General features: G+C 36.8%; 1 protein-coding gene across 2 annotated transcripts in view; it reads left to right on the top strand.

The window, feature by feature from the left end:
- LOC138180545 (uncharacterized) overlaps positions 1 to 20860 on the top strand; it is a 283290-nt gene that overhangs the window by 238348 nt on the left and 24082 nt on the right. For both annotated transcript variants that reach the window (XM_069114509.1, XM_069114508.1), the window contains exons 8-11: positions 4134 to 4262; positions 4410 to 4525; positions 5191 to 5434; positions 10408 to 10542. In XM_069114509.1, coding sequence (XP_068970610.1) covers positions 4134 to 4262; positions 4410 to 4525; positions 5191 to 5434; positions 10408 to 10542 — 624 coding nt within the window. The remainder of the gene's footprint in view (positions 1 to 4133; positions 4263 to 4409; positions 4526 to 5190; positions 5435 to 10407; positions 10543 to 20860) is intronic.

Below are 20860 nucleotides of genomic sequence, written 5' to 3'. Positions count from 1 at the left end.
ATTCTTCGGATTGCTTCCTCTTTCTTTCGAACTCTACTCTCGAGTTACCGCTACGAGCAAAGAATTTATTCCACCGATTACTCCGCCTTCCTCCAACCACTTTTGATTGTACTCTTGTAGAAGAAAAAAGAACAATCCCGACAACGATGTACAATATCTTCTGCAATTTCGGCTTATCTTCGTAGATAAACTTTGTCATTACCTAGAGTGGTACGCTTCAGCCGAATGATTTTAATTAGGCTCGCTCAATTATCTCAGCATTAAAGGAGCTTTCGGCAAGGACGAACGACGCCGTACTTCGGCAAATGTCGTTAACAAAAGCATTTCAAATAAAAGTCGCATAACTGTCGCGGGAATGTTGGATCACAAATAGATTTTCTTTGATTCGTTAAATCTTAAATGAAATACTAATTATTGTATAATTAAGTTGTATATGCGTTTTTTAAAGCTACGTATTCTAGCACATGTATAATCTCTTCCTTTAGTACTTTTACGTTTAAAGGGTTAGAGAAAGACGTAGAATGTCCACTTTTCGTGATTTTCCGATTCAAAATACTTTTTTTTAATGAGAGCTGGGGCTGTAAAACTATCAAATTACAACGATTACAACGTTCAAATTGTCTCCATAAAGTAGCATTAGAAATTTGGTGTATCGTTTAAAAAATTATCTGATACTACGAAAATTCACCAATATATACATGTAAACATTATCACAATTTTTTTATCATAATACTGCTAAATATGTCAATAATTTTCAATTAAATTAGGCTTCGTATTTATATATACGATGTAATAACAATTATGCTATTAGCGTATCAGTCCAAATACAAATTTTTTTATCGGAATAGAACTCGAAATCCTAGCAGGAAGTTAACGTATTTCTGTTTTACTGTAGAAATTACGGGCTAAATCAACAAATACAAAAAAGTAAATGCTATCGTTTCTAATATAATATTATATGCGTATATAGGAAGAGATATAGGAATATAAAGATAGAAAGATATTTTTGTACATCATTTTCTGCACGAGCAGCCTGAACAGCAAAAAATCGGATTCCTACGGCTCCATTTCATACAATTCAGCTACGTAAAAAAAAAAAAAAAGAAATCGCGAAAATGAAGAAAAGAGAGATAGAAAAATTCAAAGAGGAAAAGAGTGTACAGTGGACGGTGTATTGTGAACACTCAAGCTGGTATAAAATGCCCCGAAATTACTCGTCCGCAAATCCGCTGGAGTAAATTAAAAATTTCCCACTCGAATCTGTCGGTTGTGCCCACCTTTGAACAATGTCTCTCTCTCCGTTTAATTCCGATCGAATAAAACCCGGCTTAAATCGAAAACATCAACCCGGTAGAGTCATCTTTCGATAATATAATAATACCTCTAATAATATAGATTTATGATCAAATTATAAAATTATGAATTCAATGCGATACGTATTATCTTGAAATGAATTATTTCTATGGAATTGTTCATGTTCGTTGACAAGGTAAATTAATCTTTAATTCATAAAATTCTAGTTGCGATAATTTTCTAATTTCTCTCTTTTCTCTCTTCGTATTTATTTTCCTTTTCTGCGTGGTCTTTTAACTTTTACTGCCAGTAATAGAAAAACATATTTATCGATTAATTTACCATGTTCGTAAAAATTTCCTGTTAATTGTAATCGTGAAAGGAGGTTTTGTCATGAAACGACAACGGTCTTGAATAGAAAATTCGATATTTTAAAATCACACTGAAAATAGGGAGAAAAATTTCCAAAATATTCTGACACGTTAATCTAATCGAAATAAACGAAGCGAGCCGTTTACGTTCGAATTTTTCTTTCAACTTTTCCAATTTCTGCCCGTGCTGATAATCATTTCACTCGAGGTACTGGAGTAGCCCGTATATTGTCTGTGAGATAATTAGTCCCACGCGCTCGCTTAACGAAGTATCGCGTTCCGTTTCAGCTGTAATTATCATGGAAAGGTAGCGAGATCGTCTGGTGCAAGGCTCTGGCTCGAACGGCTCATAATTTATATGTTTACATGGAAGAAAGTGAGACAGCGGTGCAAGAGAAAGGGCGGTGACTCAATTATGAAGATGGTCGCGCTCTCCGCGGCTTCCTGACAGTTAATTATTCAGAAATTGGCGACGTGCCACGCGTCTCAGCCTCCCGCTACATCGGCCTTCCGTCTACGTTCACCGAAAGTTGAAGGAATTCTCGAAAAGCAATTCGGTTCAATGAAATCGAATCCGGTCGGGCATCTCGTGAACTTCTCCTATTAATTACTTTACGCCACCACCTCTTGCAGCAATTAATTAAAATTATGGGAAAAGTTTCGAAACACCTGTTACGTGTTTAGAATTATTTCTTCGCTGTTCAACCGACTCCCGACTAATGAAATTCTTCGAGAACAACGAGCGTTTCCTCTCTCGGTACAAGTATCGATATCGTTATCAGGATTAATTTGTCCGAATACTCTTTAGAGATCGGGTTTACTATTAGGATTAATTTTTCTCAATACACCATGGAATATTAAAATGAATTAATATTAAATATTCGTGTATTATACGTATTGTATGTATCATAATACATGTATTCTCAAAATCGTTCCTCATCCAGGATCACATGCGACGAAACTACGATGTTATAAATTGCTTCTGAACGTAACAAAAGATTTGTAATGTTTAACATATTACGAAGAGTAAGGCAAACAAACGTTTGATTTGTCTGGTTTCTGTGCCGTTTTATAGGACAAAGCATGCAACGTGTCTCATAAAGGATTCTTCATAAAAATATAATATGGAAGGAGCGTAATAAAAATTTCACGTACAAGGTTTGGTCTTCGTGGAATATTGGTTTTAAAAATTCGCAAGTGGCTATCATTTTCACACAGAGCACGCAACAAGTTTTGACGAGCGATCGATCGTTTGAAAATATCAAACTAAAGAGTTAGAGAGACTTTTATTAGAATTATTTAAAATTTATAATAAATCCTTGAAGCAGAGAAAATTTGAAAAATTGCATTTTATTCTCTCATAAGAATAAAAGAACTTTACAAGCGATCGTAACTATGATTCTCAATTGCAAAATACGTCTATTTCATAAATTTATATTTCACTAAGAAAGGGAGAGGCGCGCGAAAAAACAGGTCATCCTTCGTCACTTCAGAGTAAAGATTTTCAAGGAATACTCCGTTTATTACGGGTAGCGCCCTGTTATATTTTTGTGCGGCGTTGCACAGCCACGGCGGATCCAATCTTAACTCTAAATTACACCTTAATGGCCGAGCATCCGTCCGGACAGGTCCTCGGGACGTTCCTCTAATTTGAGCAGATTATTAAAATCGCATCGTCGTGATCCTCGAAATGAAGGATCACCCCGGCAGGCAAGCGACGATGGAACTTTTCTCGTAAAATAAATCAGCCGGTCCCATCGTGGTAATTCGGCACAGCCGCCTCTGCCTTACCAGTAATATTGGATGTTTTCTTAATGGTGAAACTTCCACGGGAACCGACTCCTGTTCATCCTCATGAACTCACTGATAAATCAGTACACTGCTTACCCCTTCGATGCGCGTCGACGATCCTCTTTTTATTCGATTTCAATCCAATTACACGTTTTACCATCTTATCTAGTTTTATTCGGGTAAACATATTCTTACGGCCGGAAAAATTAAAAACTTGGAAGCGTTTGAAATTCTTAAGATATCGATAGCTTCGTTACAAACTTTTATTTTGCAAAGTATAATTCTGCGGATTATAGACAGACTTGAAAATTATTTGACATCGAATGGTAGAAAATTTAGAAATATCCGAAGGTAAATGTAAAATTTTCTATTGGAATTCTAAAATATCGATAATTTTGTTCTAAATTTCTATTTTGTAGAGTATAGTCCTGCCATCGATCGTTTGTTCAATCGATATTTGAAATAAAATTTTAGTGAGAAATAACCAACGTTTAATTTGCAATGTAACAAATTGACGTGATTAAATATTTTGGTTCAATTAAAACTGGATACCTTTAATTCAACTAAAGCAAGTTAAAACATTTCCCCTGATCAACGTCGTTTCTTTACGAATTCTGTTTACGAAGCACGTGTCTGGACGTTAAAACTAACACACGTTTTCGTCCGCGTTTGTTCCAGGCACTGCACAAGCGACTACATCGCCGTATACTCGGGTTCAACAACGTCGAGTCCCCTTCTCAAGATGCTCTGTTTCAAGAATAAAACGTCGTTGACGTACAGTGGCCGGAAACTGCTGGTCGAGTTCAGGTAAGAAAGAAAAAAAAGCCCGTACAGCACCTTTGAAAGCTTTGACTTAACATAGAATCAAATTCAAACGATCAAATTCAATCTCGATTCTTTTTCGAATTTTAACAAAAAATACCAGATAGTAAATAAGAACGTCATGTTTCGCAGATCGGGTCCGGAAGTACCGCCATTCGATTATAACGGCTTTGTCGCCACTCTTCACTTCATTGAAATCACCACGGAAGCTCCTACCACGGTTATCATGGATAGCACAGATAGAAGCTGTAAGTATTCAGAGCAAGAATACTAGGAATTTAAACTTAATAAAGTATAGCAGACATGATAGTATAGTGGAAATGATTGAAAAAGAAAGCAGCTGTTAGAAGACAAAATGAAATGGCCATAGAATAAAACATATTCTAGAACTAATTCTATACATTTTTACATATCGCTGAATCACTTTCTTTAATTTTAATATTTTTCGTCAATTATACTGCAAACAACATATCTCGTAATCTAATCTAAATAAAAATCCGAACGTATTAAAATGAATATCACATATCTTCCATGATCATATCATGTCATTTATTATCGCATAATTTGGTATAAGAAAAGAAACGTGTAGCTATTAACCAAAACGATCACGATCCAACGAACGATTAAAACTGATTTAACAAGCGTCAGGGTAAAAAATAGCGCCGACGAAGCGGTTCGTTCATTAGATCCTCCGTTCCGCAGGAATTCTGAATCGTTCTAAAAAATCGGTAGCTATTCCTACCCAGAGATAATTAATTCCAATACCCGATTTTATTTGATCAGATTATAACCTATTGAAATTAGGTCGTACCTATTTGAGCAGCGATTTTAACGACTCTCCGAATATCTGCATATTTCATCGATGTTCCTGCCTATGATTCCGCGTGTAACATTAATTCGATTTTAATTCCAGTGGATATGGGCAAGTCGTTTAGCGGTGCAGGATATAATACGCGCTATAACAATCGAGACCTTCAGGATCATCGAAAAGATCAGGGCTCGGTATCAAACAGCTGCAATCTGGAGGTGAATGGTGAGAAAGTCAGAGCTGGCCACCACGATACCAGAGGCAAACTGAAGTCCACCACGTGCAGACTCGTGCTTCATGGACGTGCTTATGACACTGGACACGTCTCGTTATCCAGTTTTAATCTCAGGTAACGTGGAGACCTCGTGGCTTTTAACTTTTTATGTGGCCTTGTATTTATGTGAAAGTGGGCGAGCCTGCGAGTGGTGATTTATGTATTTAAAACAATTTATATAAAATACGTGATCAGATTATTTCACAGAATTGTTTGACACGTTGAAATATTTTTTTAATTATTTCGTTGATGGAAATATTGATTCTGTTGAAATCCACCGATACGTTGAATTATTAATAAATAGGACGTGTAGCTACATTTTTTTTTTTATTGCTTCCAACTGTATGGTATGAAGGAAGAATAAATAATTTGTTGTATAATTGCAACTCTTTATCCGATCATTCCGCTGACAGATAAACAATTTCCGTTAAATCTACAAGTGAAATGATTAAATTTATCAAAGGAATGCCTATGCGTTACAATTAATTTTCGTATTAATACAAACAATATTATTGAGGCAGCTCGAAGGGACTAGGATTTTATTCAGCCGATACAGATTTGTCAGTGTCTAATTAATAACATGCCCCAAACATATTTATATTATTATTATCAATTATTATCGCTGCCCATTTACATGAAATTTAATCAACGTTCGCTTAAGCCACTATTTGTTTGCTAACAACCGATCGATCACAATAGGATTTTCATTTTCATGTAAACTTCGTACAAACTTGAAAAAGAGAGAAACGAACCAAAAAGAGAGAAATAAAAGATTGAAATTATTCACGCTCGATGTTGGTGGAGTATAGTTTCAATATAATGAACGATTTTTACAGATGTAAAATCATTACGTTACAAATGTTTATGTGAATTCATACTTTTATGCACGTATCCAAAAGAGAGGAATCTAAAGTATATTCTGCTTTGCATATTTTTCTATACACTTCCGCACTTTTAAATTGCCTATAGAAATTAGAATATTTGAATTAGTGTATTAGAAAGATCATATCACTTTTCAAACAAACTGTATATTTTGTAAAACTCTGTTGGAATACAACGATATCAATCGCATGCAGATAAGGTGGTTGATCGTATGGATTCTTCCCTTCATTGTCCAACGCTATCCCCACTAGTGTACGTTCGTGAGATGTACCATGGCGGCTAGCACGTGCATGCTCTTTCGAGAATTTGGCGGAAGAAGCTTAAGAATATGGATGGAACATTCTCGATGGGCACGTCGAGAAGCTACTAGAAGGTTCTGTAGCACATGTGACGCCACACAGACACCCACACAGGTCACACTCATTACTGCATACAGAGTGGGGTTCTAAACCTTTTTAAGGGCCATGGGTCACTAAGCAAGCCAGTCTGTGAACAACTAGCCAACTGTCAACATTCATAACGCTTACTTGTATTTTACTATAACTTTGTTTAATAAAAATCATAAAGTATTGTTTCAATACACACATTGTGTCTTCCACAGTTTATTAATCTTAATTTCAAGATTAAATTCTAACAAACTCATATTATGAAAAAATCAACACTGATCAAACAACCATTCCAAGATTCACCGTACTCGGTTCTTATTTCGTTTTCGTTTGCTCCCAGTTTCATCCGAGCGTGTTTCCGCTTCAAAGAGGCGAGAACACGATCCCTCGACACGATTTCGAGAATCTTGGACACGGTATTAAGACGATTGCGTTGGAAAGTAAAGGCGGTGGTAGAAAAGTCGGCTACGAAATGCAGTCACGTAAAGATCCGTGTGCTACCATGGCGTGTTTGGAATTGCATTGCATTTGTTTACCTTTTTCATGGAACAATCGTCGAGAGCCCTCCGGAAATTCGGCTCGCGTTAGCAGCCCGTGGTTTTCGATCGATTGATCGTTTCGATCGACACTTTCATTTAATTATACGCTCCTCGAACGAAGAAGCTTGTTCAGCGAGATACAATGTATCAAGTAACGTTCGAGTTAATAATCGATACCGCTTCGATGATGTTGCATAAATGGCCAAAATGAACGAGAGTGAATAGTTTGAAATCTGGAAATCGAGGAGGTACAAATAAAAAGTAATACTGACATGTTCTGAGAAATTGTTGTTTTTCCCGACAAATCTTTTGGGAACAGTTTCAGTTGAATTAAATTAGAACTGTTTATAAATTTCAAATATAAATACAGCTCGTACCTAATCTAAGACTCTTACAAAGCTCTAACTATTCTTCGTAATAAGAATTAATATTCATAATAACAAAATTCTATCCCTCCGACCAATGTAGTGAATAAATGCAATATAATATATTTTTTCACTAGCTGTTTCTGATATTCTTAAAACGCAAAATCGGTTGTCAATCGAATTCTTTGCTGATTAGTAATTATTCGCTTAGTGCTTGCTTATCAGTAATGTGATGTGCGCAGTAAATAACAGTTAAACCAATCTAAATTACAACTAATTAATTCGACTGTATCTAATAATTGGTGTTACTGTAACTCGGCAAATGATCACGATTAATCTGTCATACATTTACAATTAAGAAAACATATAAAAATTAACCTACCATGGATTTCATCGCGTTATACTCTCAAATGATATCCAAATGCAGCTGCAGCTTTCAAACGAATTCCATCGAACACGTTTTCACGATCCTCCTAGAAACTCTGTCCCTGAAACCCGAAGAATCTCGTTTTCCGTTCGCAGGTATCAATCAGCATAACTCATCGAAGCGCTGCCAACGCACAGAAACCTATTCAACTTTCCCGGTTCCCTCCACCAGTTCTCTCGGAAGTAATAGATACGAAGTAGTAGTAAATCACATGGGAATGCGGCTGGCTCGTATCCCTGGGATTTTCAATTATCATGCACAATGGTTGCAACGCGCGCGGACCATGCATTCGTGGCTTTGTAGATATGTTCCCGTAAGAGATGGAACATGCGCTGGGTGGGCTGAAAGCCTTCCGCCCTTGCCTTCGCGTCTTCAAGGCCCCCTCTCTCCTCTAAAACCGTAGCCAAGGAACGAACGTAACCCCGTGGCTCCTCAGACGGCAGATATATAACCGGGAATAAACTAAGCGAAGACACGCATACCGTCGCGCCATCGAGAGAAATGCGAACAGGGCGAGAGGCTGCAAGCTTCAGACGAAGGGTTTATCGGAGGTGGCATAAATTTTCAATGGAATATTGTAAATCCGTGCTAGGTAAAAGGACGTCCTTTTGAGCATAGTTCGTAGTGGTGGAAAGGATCAAGCGATCGTTAAAAATTTTTTCTTCCTTCGCCGTATTTCTTTGATTCCTTTTATCTAATCACGTAGATTATATAATGACAATGTATGATTTATTTATTTTAAGGAAATTCGGATTAATTTAAGAAACTTACAGGAGATGGTTTAAAAGCAATGTATAAAATTCGTTACAATGGATAAACCAACTCTTTATTTAGATCAAAATCAGTTCTTTAGTTGTGTTCATAAAAATATAGATTTACGAAATCGCCGTTTCCCATCTATTTATATGTATATTATCATGTATATTATATTTATGCTGTAGGCTTTAATTAATCATTGCCTCGACAATATAGTAATATTCTATGAAAATCCTATCCTGTGCTAGAATCCTATCAAAAACTTTTGATAATAACTGTCCGTTTGTTGGATATTACGAGTCATGGAATTCCTAGGTTATTTACTATATTCGTGTACCTATTCGTATATATTAGATGTGACTTGTGATTTGTTAGATCGCAAAGTCGATATCGAGCTTAAACTTTCCTCAGATATGATATAACAATAGTTGACAATACACGGTGTACGCGCAATCAGGTCTGGCCTCGATATGCTCCAAATAGTAAATTCAAAACCAGTGATTACCAACAGATAACATGAAAGCAGATAGAGAAATTGAAAGTTTATTCGAGAAAAATGTCTCTATTTGTAAAAAATTTACAGCGTAAAAAATTTACATGGGTTTCTGATTGTTATTTTTTCGTTAAACGCTATCTGGTTCATTGACAATTCATGTTTTGTTGGTGTAATTTCCAAAGAAGAATATTTATAAATCCAAAGCGGACAGTCAACATTCAAATCAAAACTCCAAGTGTACATCGAATTAATTTCGACTTTTTCTGGCTTTTATAATTTGTATCCGTGGGTGATAAATCCGCTGATCTATATTTCATTTGAATTTTATCGGTTGACCTTTTCCGTTCGTCGCCCAAATATTCGCTCATCGAAATGTAGATACGTGACACAGAAATTTTTAACAACCTTCCAACATCGATTTGTCCAAGCTGCATTATTTATTAGAATCGATACATATTGAATCCAATACCGTTTTCTCCTTTCTATTTTACATTGGATATATTCGTATAGCACTTCTTTATTGCTGTTACTATTTACAATGAGCGGATAACCAAAGCATAAATTCAGAAACGTAATTAAGTTGTTAAAAAATTTTTTATCGAATAAACAGAGATTAATTTAGGTTCACTCGCCCGTGGAAATATTACTGAAAAGCCTTTTAAAAAATCCATCAGCGCTCCTTTAACTTATAAAGCTTTTCTATGTAGCAAATGAGATTCATTTTCATACAGAAATGACATTCCATATTTTTTAACGTTTTTGACTATAAATATTTGCTTATTATGTCCAAGGCACAGTAGGACCTTAATTATCCGAACTAATTATCGTACACGCTATTAAATAACTTTCTTTCCATAAGAAAAGAAAACGAATACAAATAGAAAATTCAATATCTCTTTCAATTTCTACTTTTGCAAGTTAACATATCGCTTAGATTTTCAATCTCTTGGACATAATAATTTCTTTACCTATGCTTCCCCTATTTTCTAATACGTGGTTTCATTTCTGCCGAAAATAGATTACATTCTCTTCATATCTAAAAGAACTAAAATCGACCTACTTGAAATTAATTTATCTTTATTAACTTTTGGTTTCGTAGTTAAATTAAATAACACGGTTTTGAAACTGTAACTAAAGGGAAGATACATCGTAGCCTTGACTTCTAGCAAGTAATATGTTTCCTTATGAATGTTGTAGTGCTCCGGATTGCCAATCGTCGATCGAAATATTCGACGGCCTTCCCGAAGGAGGGACGCTTGACACCGCGAAATCCCTCAGGAAAATCTGCAGCCCTAGCCACGAGCTTCCACCGGAATTCGTGCAACAAGATACGTAAGTGGATTCTCCAGTTATTAGACGAGAAATACCAACGTCGTCTACAGTGCGCGGCTTATTACTCGGATACTGTACTAAGAAGTCCTTGGCATTCCATTCGATTCAGAACGCGAAATGCAAACCGCCCGTACCATCCGTTGGCGAATTGATACACAGCTCGTTGAACTTCCGAAATTAATGCCGAGAACTCGTCCGTTGATCAGCGACGTTCAGTTGACATTCTCGCCATGGAACAGTATTGTGAATCATCAGCTTGGAAAATTTGTCCCGTCCGTCGCGCGAAAATGTCGCAGATCTATACTTACAATCAAAACAGCTTCCATGAATTTAAGTTATTGATAGTATTTTTGACTCGTAGAGGATCTACAGAATCTGAGCTATAGGTTTGAATTAAGTTACTTAATTTTATAGTATTCATTTTAATTAATCGTGTAAGATATAGAACGCATACTAAAATTAGATACTCCAGAATTAAATAATTCTTATGTCTAGGCTTATATTAAGTTAGGAATTTAACACGTTCGCTGCTAGTCGAATTTTTATTACCTAAAAAATGATTTCAGCATAAATCTATATCGTGAAACATTTCGTACATTTTATTTTCTCTTATATATTTTATTATGCTTTATTTTAATTCATCCTTTGCATCCAAGTCGATATCGTATATACTTGCATCGCAAAAATTCATTCTGTCATCGGTACTTGCTCAGTGAAGTTTGCTAATAAGCGAACGCGTCGATCTATGTCAACGCTCTATCAACCTGTCAACTATCAATGCTACGAAAATTCCGGATTAAATTTCCTAAAACTTCGTAAAAAGACAGACTGTAGAGAAATATCGAATGTTCCTATCCCACAGCGAAACCTATGTTGATCCCTCGCTGGGTTAATCTTCGAATCATCTTTCCAGGGTATAAACTATTACCAGTAACCTACATTAACGCAATCAATGCTCAGAAACATCAAAACCCGGCATTCACTTTAGCATGCACGATTCCATTCAACATTCCCGATGAACGCAATTGAACGAGGTCTCTGACGGCGTTCGATGAATAGAAAAGCCGGGACTACGGTTTCCTAGCGTTTCCTTTGCCTCTATTCGATCTAATCAATATGACGCAGAGCAGGCCAAGCAAACCAAGCAACGACAACGATAATAGGGCGTTTCTCGATTTAAAACCGCGCAACTTGATCGCCGAGTTGTCGATTCCTGGTATATACACGCGGAGACGGAACACGAGGAAATAGGGATGGGTGGTACGTAATCAGGAATCAGCCCAGACCTATTCGTCATTGGCGCATCCGGTCGGGAGAACGAGACGCCGAGCCGCTCATCTCGTCGGAAGTCGAGGATGAAAGATGACTACGCCGCCACGTGATGCACGCCGCCGTGTACGCATGTTTGCATTTACGTCGAGTACACGGCTTCCAATAGAGGGAAGATATTACAGAGAGAGAGAAGGAAGAGGTCGACTACACTCTCCGCTGGATTCGTCGCGATTCGAATCGACAAGATGCATGTAGACACGCGGATCACGCATGATGGCTCACAGAAGTATGCATTTGAACACCTGCAGAAGGTCATTACGATTACACGTTATACGAAATGTTATAGGAAACATTTTGAAATTTTATTAGTACTGTAATGGGACATGACTACGACTATATTGGTAAAGTTTGAAAGAGAAGTGGAAATGTATAATAGAAGCTACGAGATATTTAGTACAAGTATATATTTTGGAAAAAATCCATCTTTAGAGAACTGTTTCGTTACTTGTCTAACTCCTTGTCTTCAGATTTTCTAATTCTCGAGTAGTAAGAACCTATTAAGGATCAAGCAGCGAAATAGCGTGTAAAGGTTACATAAATGCAACTTTATTAAGCAAACGTTTTAAATCAAAAGAAAAACTATTAAACTAATACAAATTACGATATATAATATATACATAGTTAGAAAATGATTCGCAAGTTACACAGAAATGTCACAAAATTCCACGATCCGTATCGAATGGTGCTCTTCGTGGAACACGGTTTCTACGAGCTCGTAAAAAACATTTTAATGTCGGTCGATCTGGTTCTTGCACGTAATAACGTGAACATCATCGAAGGAAAAGAGACTGGTACCGTGAGAGACGAATTCCTTTCTTGTCTTTTGTCATCGTGGAATTTGAATATCGACCATGAACGCGATTTATACGATCCTTTTATTCGCCCTTTATTGCAGATTCTTTTTTTTGTCTGGTAGCCTTTGGCACGTCTAACCTTCGTTGATATGGTATCCGATGATCGTAATTTTTACGTGTAAAGCCATTCCACGGAAACGGAATTTTGAAACGGATCGGTGAAATTCTAGCGTGCGATGTCTCTAACTGTCGTGTAACGCGCGCGCGTAACTCGTGGCCTTGTCAGTGATACGTGTGTACGGTGCATGCTCAGTAAAATGGGTACGTGTGTGATCGGACAGAGCGAGACGTACAGCGCGTAAACGAGCTGGGGAAATTTGTATGATCCAGCGTATTGCAAGGGAAGCTGCTCTGTTATCGGAGTAATACAAAATTATTTTATTTATTATATCAGTGGCCCTAGTACTAATTAATATAACTTGAGTACTGGAAAATTGAGTATTCAACGTCGTGTAGTGTAATAAGTTTTTGAGATAGAGTTGTGGGATTTAAAATATACTAAGCGTCTGTAAAATTCACAATCAATTCGAAACGAACTGACTATATAAATTAACCAGTCATCGTCAGAGCAATTAACGTAGTATGTTTGGTAGTTGCAAATTCAATGCCCAACGATATAGGTATAAGGTTTCTGATACAGCAGATTTCGAAATAGACCGAACAATAATAACGTTTACGATCATTTCGAAATAACATATAACATAAACATACAAACTAACATAAATAACAATTGACAATGTCAACAATGGTCGGCATTATAATTAGAATAGCTTGTGTAATAATATGGCTAATAAATTTCTAAAATGGAATTACAAAATTCAGAACAGGCGCAACGTCAATGAGATTCATCATCGATTCGGAGAGAATCGAATATAGAAATAACTAATAAATTCTGAAATAGAATTATAAGTTTCAGAATAGAATCGATGTCAAAAAAATTCATGAGTGATTCGAGAAGAATCGAAGATAACAATATTTAAACACGATTAGAAACTCAACAAATAACAATTAGGTAACGGCTGTCTTGATAATCAGTGTAACTTGTATGATTAAATTAAAATTAAATATTCGATGATGTTTCGAATAAATTGTTCAAATAGAATAGTGATTATAAATTTGTATTATTTTATTATATAATGCTGCCTGGGAGAGTTAGAACTCGTGACATAAAATCTGCACTTTGTCTAGATTCAGTTTACTCGGAGATCATCAGGCACCGTGCGGCTTACTGCACAAAGTTAGAGAAACACCCCAACTCCGCTATAAGTTTTTTCAGAAACTTCCCAATCAAAGAATAATTAAAGCGAGATATCCACTGGACGCACAGCATTCGTCTACGTTTTCGTCATTGGACTAAAAATGATAGACGGATGATAAACACATAGCACTTGACAGTAGCGTCTCAAATCTCCGAATATTATATTATATTATATTTAATATCACAAGTGTAAAAGCTCCTATACTAGCATGAAAGTAAACATACACATGATAATAAACGATACTTCAAAGAAAGAAAGAAAGACAGAATTATATGTAAAATATATCCAATAATGCATGAAATTCACGATCGATCCGAAAAGCATCAAATTTACAAATATCCGTTCGAAGACAAGGCGATTAAGCAAAAAAATTCAAATCAAAGTTTGCTCTATCTACAAAAAGAGGGGAAATATAAATATTCAACGTATTTATTCCACGGAAAGAGAGAAACGTGGAAATGAGATATCAAAATGAAATTAGTATTTGATGTATTAAAACGCGACGTCCGGAAAGGGTCTCACCCTCAAAGGAAGCAGATCGTTCGATTTTAATCAGATAAATGTCAAAGTAGCTCGATAAAGAATCACGCAGCCTAGAATGGACGTATCTCCGGCTGAAAAACGTGACGGGAAACCCAGCATGAGAAAGACTTTCCCCTGCACATATTGATCAGCGACAGGGAGAAGGCAGCAGAGAAGGAGGGAGAAGCACGATCTGAATAGGTTACATTCCAAATCCTTTCAACCGCGATCGATGCTCACCCTCCGCAATCCGTAGAATCGTTCTTCCACGGGCGAGCCATGTCGGTCCAAAAGCTGGACTAGAAGGATCTAATTGTGAGGTACGAAGCGACTGGAATTCCTGTGCAAACGTAAACAACGCGGTTAATAGTGTGTCTGGTTTGTGAAGTTACGTACTCTAATGCACTGCTAGCATTCCTAGTCCTTAGCGATAGAAAAAAGGGCACACGATGATCATTAGGAAGTCTTAACTAGAATGTAATTATTATAGAATGAAAATTATAATTTTTATGACGAGTATCTTATTAATCTATAATATAAATTTTAAGACAGAGACACAAGTTTCCGTTTAACAGAATATTCGTGACAGATAATAGCGCATTTACGATTCTTCGTCGAATGTTTAATTCTCTACTTACAAAATTAAGTTTAGAGTTCAATTCGGAAGGTTTCCTTTCTCCGAATCAAATTAAAACTCAATCCATATCGTAGAACTACGAACCAGATATTCCAGAATTGTCGAAAAATTTCAGGAACAAGTTTCGTCAGTCCATAATTCGAGCTTTAAAATAGAAATGTAATTTTCCTTTTCTCCGAATACTTCCGATGGCTTCTGTAAGTTTACGTTTTTATTAAATCTCGACTCTGAATCTATAGAGTTCAGTCAACATTTAAGTCCGGAAGAAACCCGTACGAACGACTCCGATCCATTTTTTCCGAATCAGATCCAGGCGCTATCCATATCGATAAAACCACAAATTCCACAATTCTAGAATATCAACCTCCGCAAGACCACAGTTCCATTAACTTGCTCGCGCTAATCATCAAATTACTTTTCGAACGTGAATATACCGAGGCTCTACGTAAAGATCAACCGTAGTCCCAGAAGATCCGCAAATCCAACCTCCATAAGCTTGCCTCTTCGACGTTCGAGAATAGCCAGAAATCCCCGATAGAATGATCGTAATTAACCCAAAAAGAGATGAAGAAAGGGGACACGATATCTCGAGGACAATTCACGAGAGCGTAGGTGGCAAAGTCTCGCGAGACCAGCCCGGTCAGCCAGCCGTGGAAAGAGCACGACATACGAGGGCCAACATGGCAAACAAAGTATCGCAAACTTTCTCTTGGGAGATCGGTGGCAGCAGAAGTAAGTGCAAAAGGGAATGCCGCGGAGTGCACAGATGCGGCGCATGCATTATGTAAGCAGTGAGAAACAGACGAACACGAAATGTCCGTGGGCTTCCTCACGACGATACCTTACATCAAAAAACCAATGGAGGCTGTTTTTTAGAGGAACAGGATGCCTTATCATTTTCTAGACGGCTCGATTTTTACCTGTATAGTTATACAGTTTATACAAATAGTCTAGACACTTTACAATAAAAAACCGATGCATGACTGCTTTCTAGAAGAAGAAGAAGAAGAATATTTTCTCATTATTTTCTAGGCGAATCGATTTGTAGTTGTATAGTTATACAACTTCTATAATTAATCTAGACACTTTAAGACAAAAAAATCAATGAATGGCCGTTTTCTGGAAGAAAAAGATGCCTGATCATTTTCTAGACGGATCGATTTTTACTTATATAGTTTATATAATTAATCTATACATAGTTGAAATTGTGTAATTTTTGACGCTACTGACGAACAATATTGTACGACAAATTGAAAATCACAAGGGCCGTGAAGCAAGATTTTGAGAACCTGAATTCGGTGTCATAGGTATCTTAACTTGGAAATATATCAGCCCTTTAACGTGACGAAGAAATGAAATTTCATGATGAAGTTTTTATTTCATCCTCTGTCACGATACCTTTTCAGCACATGAAATAATATAATTAACTTTGTACAATAATAACTGTAGAACGTTCTTTTATGACAACTGGTAATACTCAGCTCTTAGTATAGGATTTTTAAAAGAATATGAGAAAAAAAGAGAACAAAATTAAATTCGAAACAAATGATATTTGAAATAGAAATTCCAAGTGTTCTCTACAAGATCTATGAGAGTGGCTGACTAATTTATGGAAAAGATTGGTTTGTTATAGTTTTAGAAATTTCAAGTTTAAACTGGTTTTTTTAATAAAAATTAGATTATTTGCATGATCTAATGCAAACAAATTTTATACTTTATTATTTCTTTGCTATATATTTAATTTTGTAAAAAATGAAGCGCTGATCGATCGTAAAATGGAAATAAATTTCAGTTGATATGAAAAAATAAAGTCGAGTGCACAAGTAGGATAATCTTTCGTTACGGTATGAATTAAAGAACACGATAAGACTGATGATATTGTCAAGGCGTTCAAGTGAATCATTCATACAGTCTAGACGCGATGTTTTTCGCGAGGTAGGCTCTAGAAATCTCACGGAAATCAAAGGTTATAAATGTGAAGTGTCACAAAGCGTACTTGACACGGACATTCATTTTATTTCGTTTCGGCTCATGAACTTCATGTCCAATTTATCTCTCGACACAAATAAACGAACGGATAAATTCAAAATTTATCTACGCTACTCAAAAATTATGCTACAAAACAGCATCAGAGGGGAAACGCTTATTATTTCAAAGAAGTAAAGTGGATTGAAATTTCGTGTAAATTTTTCAAGCCCTCGAAACGTTCGACTGGATACCGTATCGCGTTGAAGAGATCCTTTTCCCCCGGAAAAACAATAATTACGCTGAGAACAGGTGCGCTAAAACTTCGACGATATACACTGGCGTTTACCGGCGCTTCGTGAGTTGCGATAAATTCAACGATTATGTTTTCCTAGCGTATAAAAATGCAGCTATCTCGCACCGAAAGTAACTCTAAAGAGAAAAAGAAGATCGCGATCTTTCAATTCAACTGCTGTCTTTTTCAATTGCTAACGCTTAAATCGCGACTTAAATAGACTCTTGATTAAAATTTATTTCTGCGAAGGATATCCTCTAAAACGCATTAGTCGCAAAATAAGCAGAAGCTCAAACAAAATTCTCTCTCTAGGAAATTACTCGAATTTCCTTCTGTTACCGTAAATTCCGCAATAATTTCCCTTAAATTGTACAAAAACGGGCTTTAACACGAGCAATTTCATTCTAGCCGGCGATGAACACGTATTCCGGCCAAACTTCTTCGGGCTCCTATCGCAAAAACCATCGACCTTAGCTCGGCGACGACGTAGCGTAGGTTTCTCCTCTTCTTTCTTTTTTTTTTTTTTTTTCAATCAAGCTTAATTTCTAACGCCGGCTAGACAGGATTTATGCTTGGCTACCGGGAAGCGATGAACGTGCGTGCCTATGAGACTGTCGCGTGTTTTATGTCGGTTAATCTCGTAAAAATTCATGCAAAATAACGCTCGTGTTTCATCCGTTGCCCGTTCTTCTCCGTAGCCGGAGGCACGTTTTCCATTGTTCAGCCGCGGTCCGACTTTCACGATGCATTTAAAGCGACTTTAGTGAGAGGGACGCGAGCAAGAACCGGCTGGAATATTTTGTGCCCGGTAATAATGCGATCAACCACCGGTACAGGGCTTATCGTTCGTCCACGGATACGGGGACAAGCTGTTCCATGGAAAACCAGCGGGAAAGAACCTTTAACCAACGGAGAAGAGCTGGTTTGTGGTTTAAAGCTAAACAAAACGCACCGATGAAACTTGTTGAATTTCTTCTTCGTTGGTTCAATAATATGCAGACGTTGAATTGTTTCGGTAGTTGGCGATCAAGCAGAATTGATTTTTTGGCCATTGCGTTTGAAAATATGTAATGTTTGAAAAGATTGAAAGCATAAATTCATCGGGATTCGGAGGACAAATTGATAGAACTCACCATTTTCCTATGTAGAATATAGAAACAATCGACAGATTGTACTATCAGTGTACTCAAAATATTTGCTATCAACATCTTAACAACTTTAACCAAGTTTACAACACAGTCAAAAGCCCTCGACTAACGAAGTAAGAAACAATTCAAACAAACTAACCCAAAAAGGCCTCGAAACTTTTATCGAGCCAATCACTGATCACGCTTTCAAAAAACAAATTTCATCCTAAATAAACTCCACTTCGTAAAACCAATTATTGATTTCATTCACGATCCACGTACGCCAGCTACACGTGACAGCATAAAAACGAACGACCACGATTATCCATACGAGTAGGACACAGCACGCGCCGTTTAATCCGCGTCCATGCGTAGACGAGATACATCGAGGATCAATCGAGGGCACCAGGGGTTGTTGAGTAATTTAATCTCCGCGTGGCATCAGCGGCCAACTAAAAGCCACTCTGCCCGTTAGGAGGACGACTAATGAAGCGACTCCACACTGTGTCGACGATCATCGGGTCCCTCCAGCTTCCGGCAAAATCAAATGCCGTGGTACTCGCGATCGAGCGTTCGCAGCACTTAATACAGGGCAAACAATCACGACGAGAGATCCGCGCGTATAATTTCCGGCAGAGTCAATAATAATTGATCAGCGATCGCCGTAGACGAGGCACGGTGCTGGATTAAGCGGCGGTTCGACCGCCATTGTTTCCGCATCGAATTAAAGCCGTTTACTTTGGCCTTCGATTCGTAGCTCGTTAAAGCAGCGGCCGAGAATGAAAACCGATTGTCAAGAAGCCGAGATTATGATTGTTAATACCTCGTTACTCCTCGGGGTTGTAACGGCTTCTATTCAGTTGGACGGTATATATATTTAAGGTAATTGCCGGTATATATTGATTTTGAGATTGTAGGAGAAAGAAAAATCTGATATTAGTCGTTTTAACTGGCTCGGTAGTTCTCGTGTTAATACACATCTTTAAAGTAAAAATTAAAAATTGGAATGTTGTGATCACACTGCAGATTTTTATGCGTTTATGGCATGTTTGATGATACAACCATGCGAACAATGCGCATAATATACAGAAATATGTATAAAATATTCAAAGTGTCATTCACAATATTTAACGGTTAGAACATTTTTCTATCTAAATTCCATTTTGTAAATTATATTTACGAAGAATACGAATTTGCGTAAATATCAGCAGTTTAGTTACAACAGAGAAACAATAGAATAATTTTTCTCAAGAATAGTATTCTTGTTCGTAACATGTAAGAAAATCTTTAAAGCTTTAAGAAAGCCTCTAGTATGCGCTTAAAATGAAAAATTGTGCATATCAACAATGATATTTTCATGCATTTCGTTGACAATAGAAAAATACAATTAAGTCTAAAATGATCGAAAGAACACGGCAGAGTTAATCCAATTTTTCAGTGGTGTTTGTCTTTGTTAGGAAAGAGTTAATATAAATGAAAAGTTGAATTTCAGTGTATGTACGTACACGATGAATAAATTGTCAGGTGACAACAACTCTTGTATGGTCGTTACTTCGTTGCGCTTCGATACGTCCCAGCAATTGTGTACATGCGCTACTTAAGTAGAGTGGACAGAAACTAGTCCGACAATCATTACCCATGCAATAAATTGCTTTACTTACTCACGATGTTAACTTGGTTTTAGATGTTAAGTGGCTCGTTCCTCGTTCGTCAGTTTTACAGTTGTAAGTGGTGTCCTAATGGATCTGTAGCACTCGTTGTTAAGAATTTAACTCCGACATTTTATATAAATTTACACTAAATTCTTATTCCCGCGTTTGTGCAAGAATTATCAAACTACAGATATTTTTGCATTTTTGGCAGATTTAAAGATGTAAAGATGCACAGAATTCACATGGTGTATCAGAATATAGGAAATATTTAAAATATAAAATATTTCTGTTTACCTTATTTTAGTCCATATGAATTAGCATAAACGCGCCAGTTTAATAATTATCTATATTTTACTTATGTTACCCTGATCAAAATATCATAAATTGACCCAAATTTATCACCAAATTTTAAATGCATAAAATACATACAATGCACTGAACGAAGAATAACAGAAAAAAGTAATAGGGAAAGCTAAAAGCAACAATGAAAAATAAGTCTAGGAAAATAAACTCTCCGTCAGAAAAACACAACGTCATATCACTCCATACGAACGAACCGAAACTTTCATGCAAATTGCAAGGAAGAAAGAAGTTCCACGTGTATGTGAACATGACGCATAGGGATGGTTGGTCCGTGTGTAGTTCGCGTTAAAATCTCGTTTGAGTGACGTACGA

Source organism: Bombus flavifrons, chromosome 6 (genome assembly GCF_040668555.2).
Source record: "Bombus flavifrons isolate JBK064 chromosome 6, iyBomFlav1_principal, whole genome shotgun sequence".
In the NCBI taxonomy this organism is placed as follows: Eukaryota; Metazoa; Arthropoda; class Insecta; order Hymenoptera; family Apidae; genus Bombus; species Bombus flavifrons.
The sequence above is the reverse complement of the archived record's forward strand: the minus strand, read 5'-3'. Positions and strand labels throughout refer to the sequence as shown.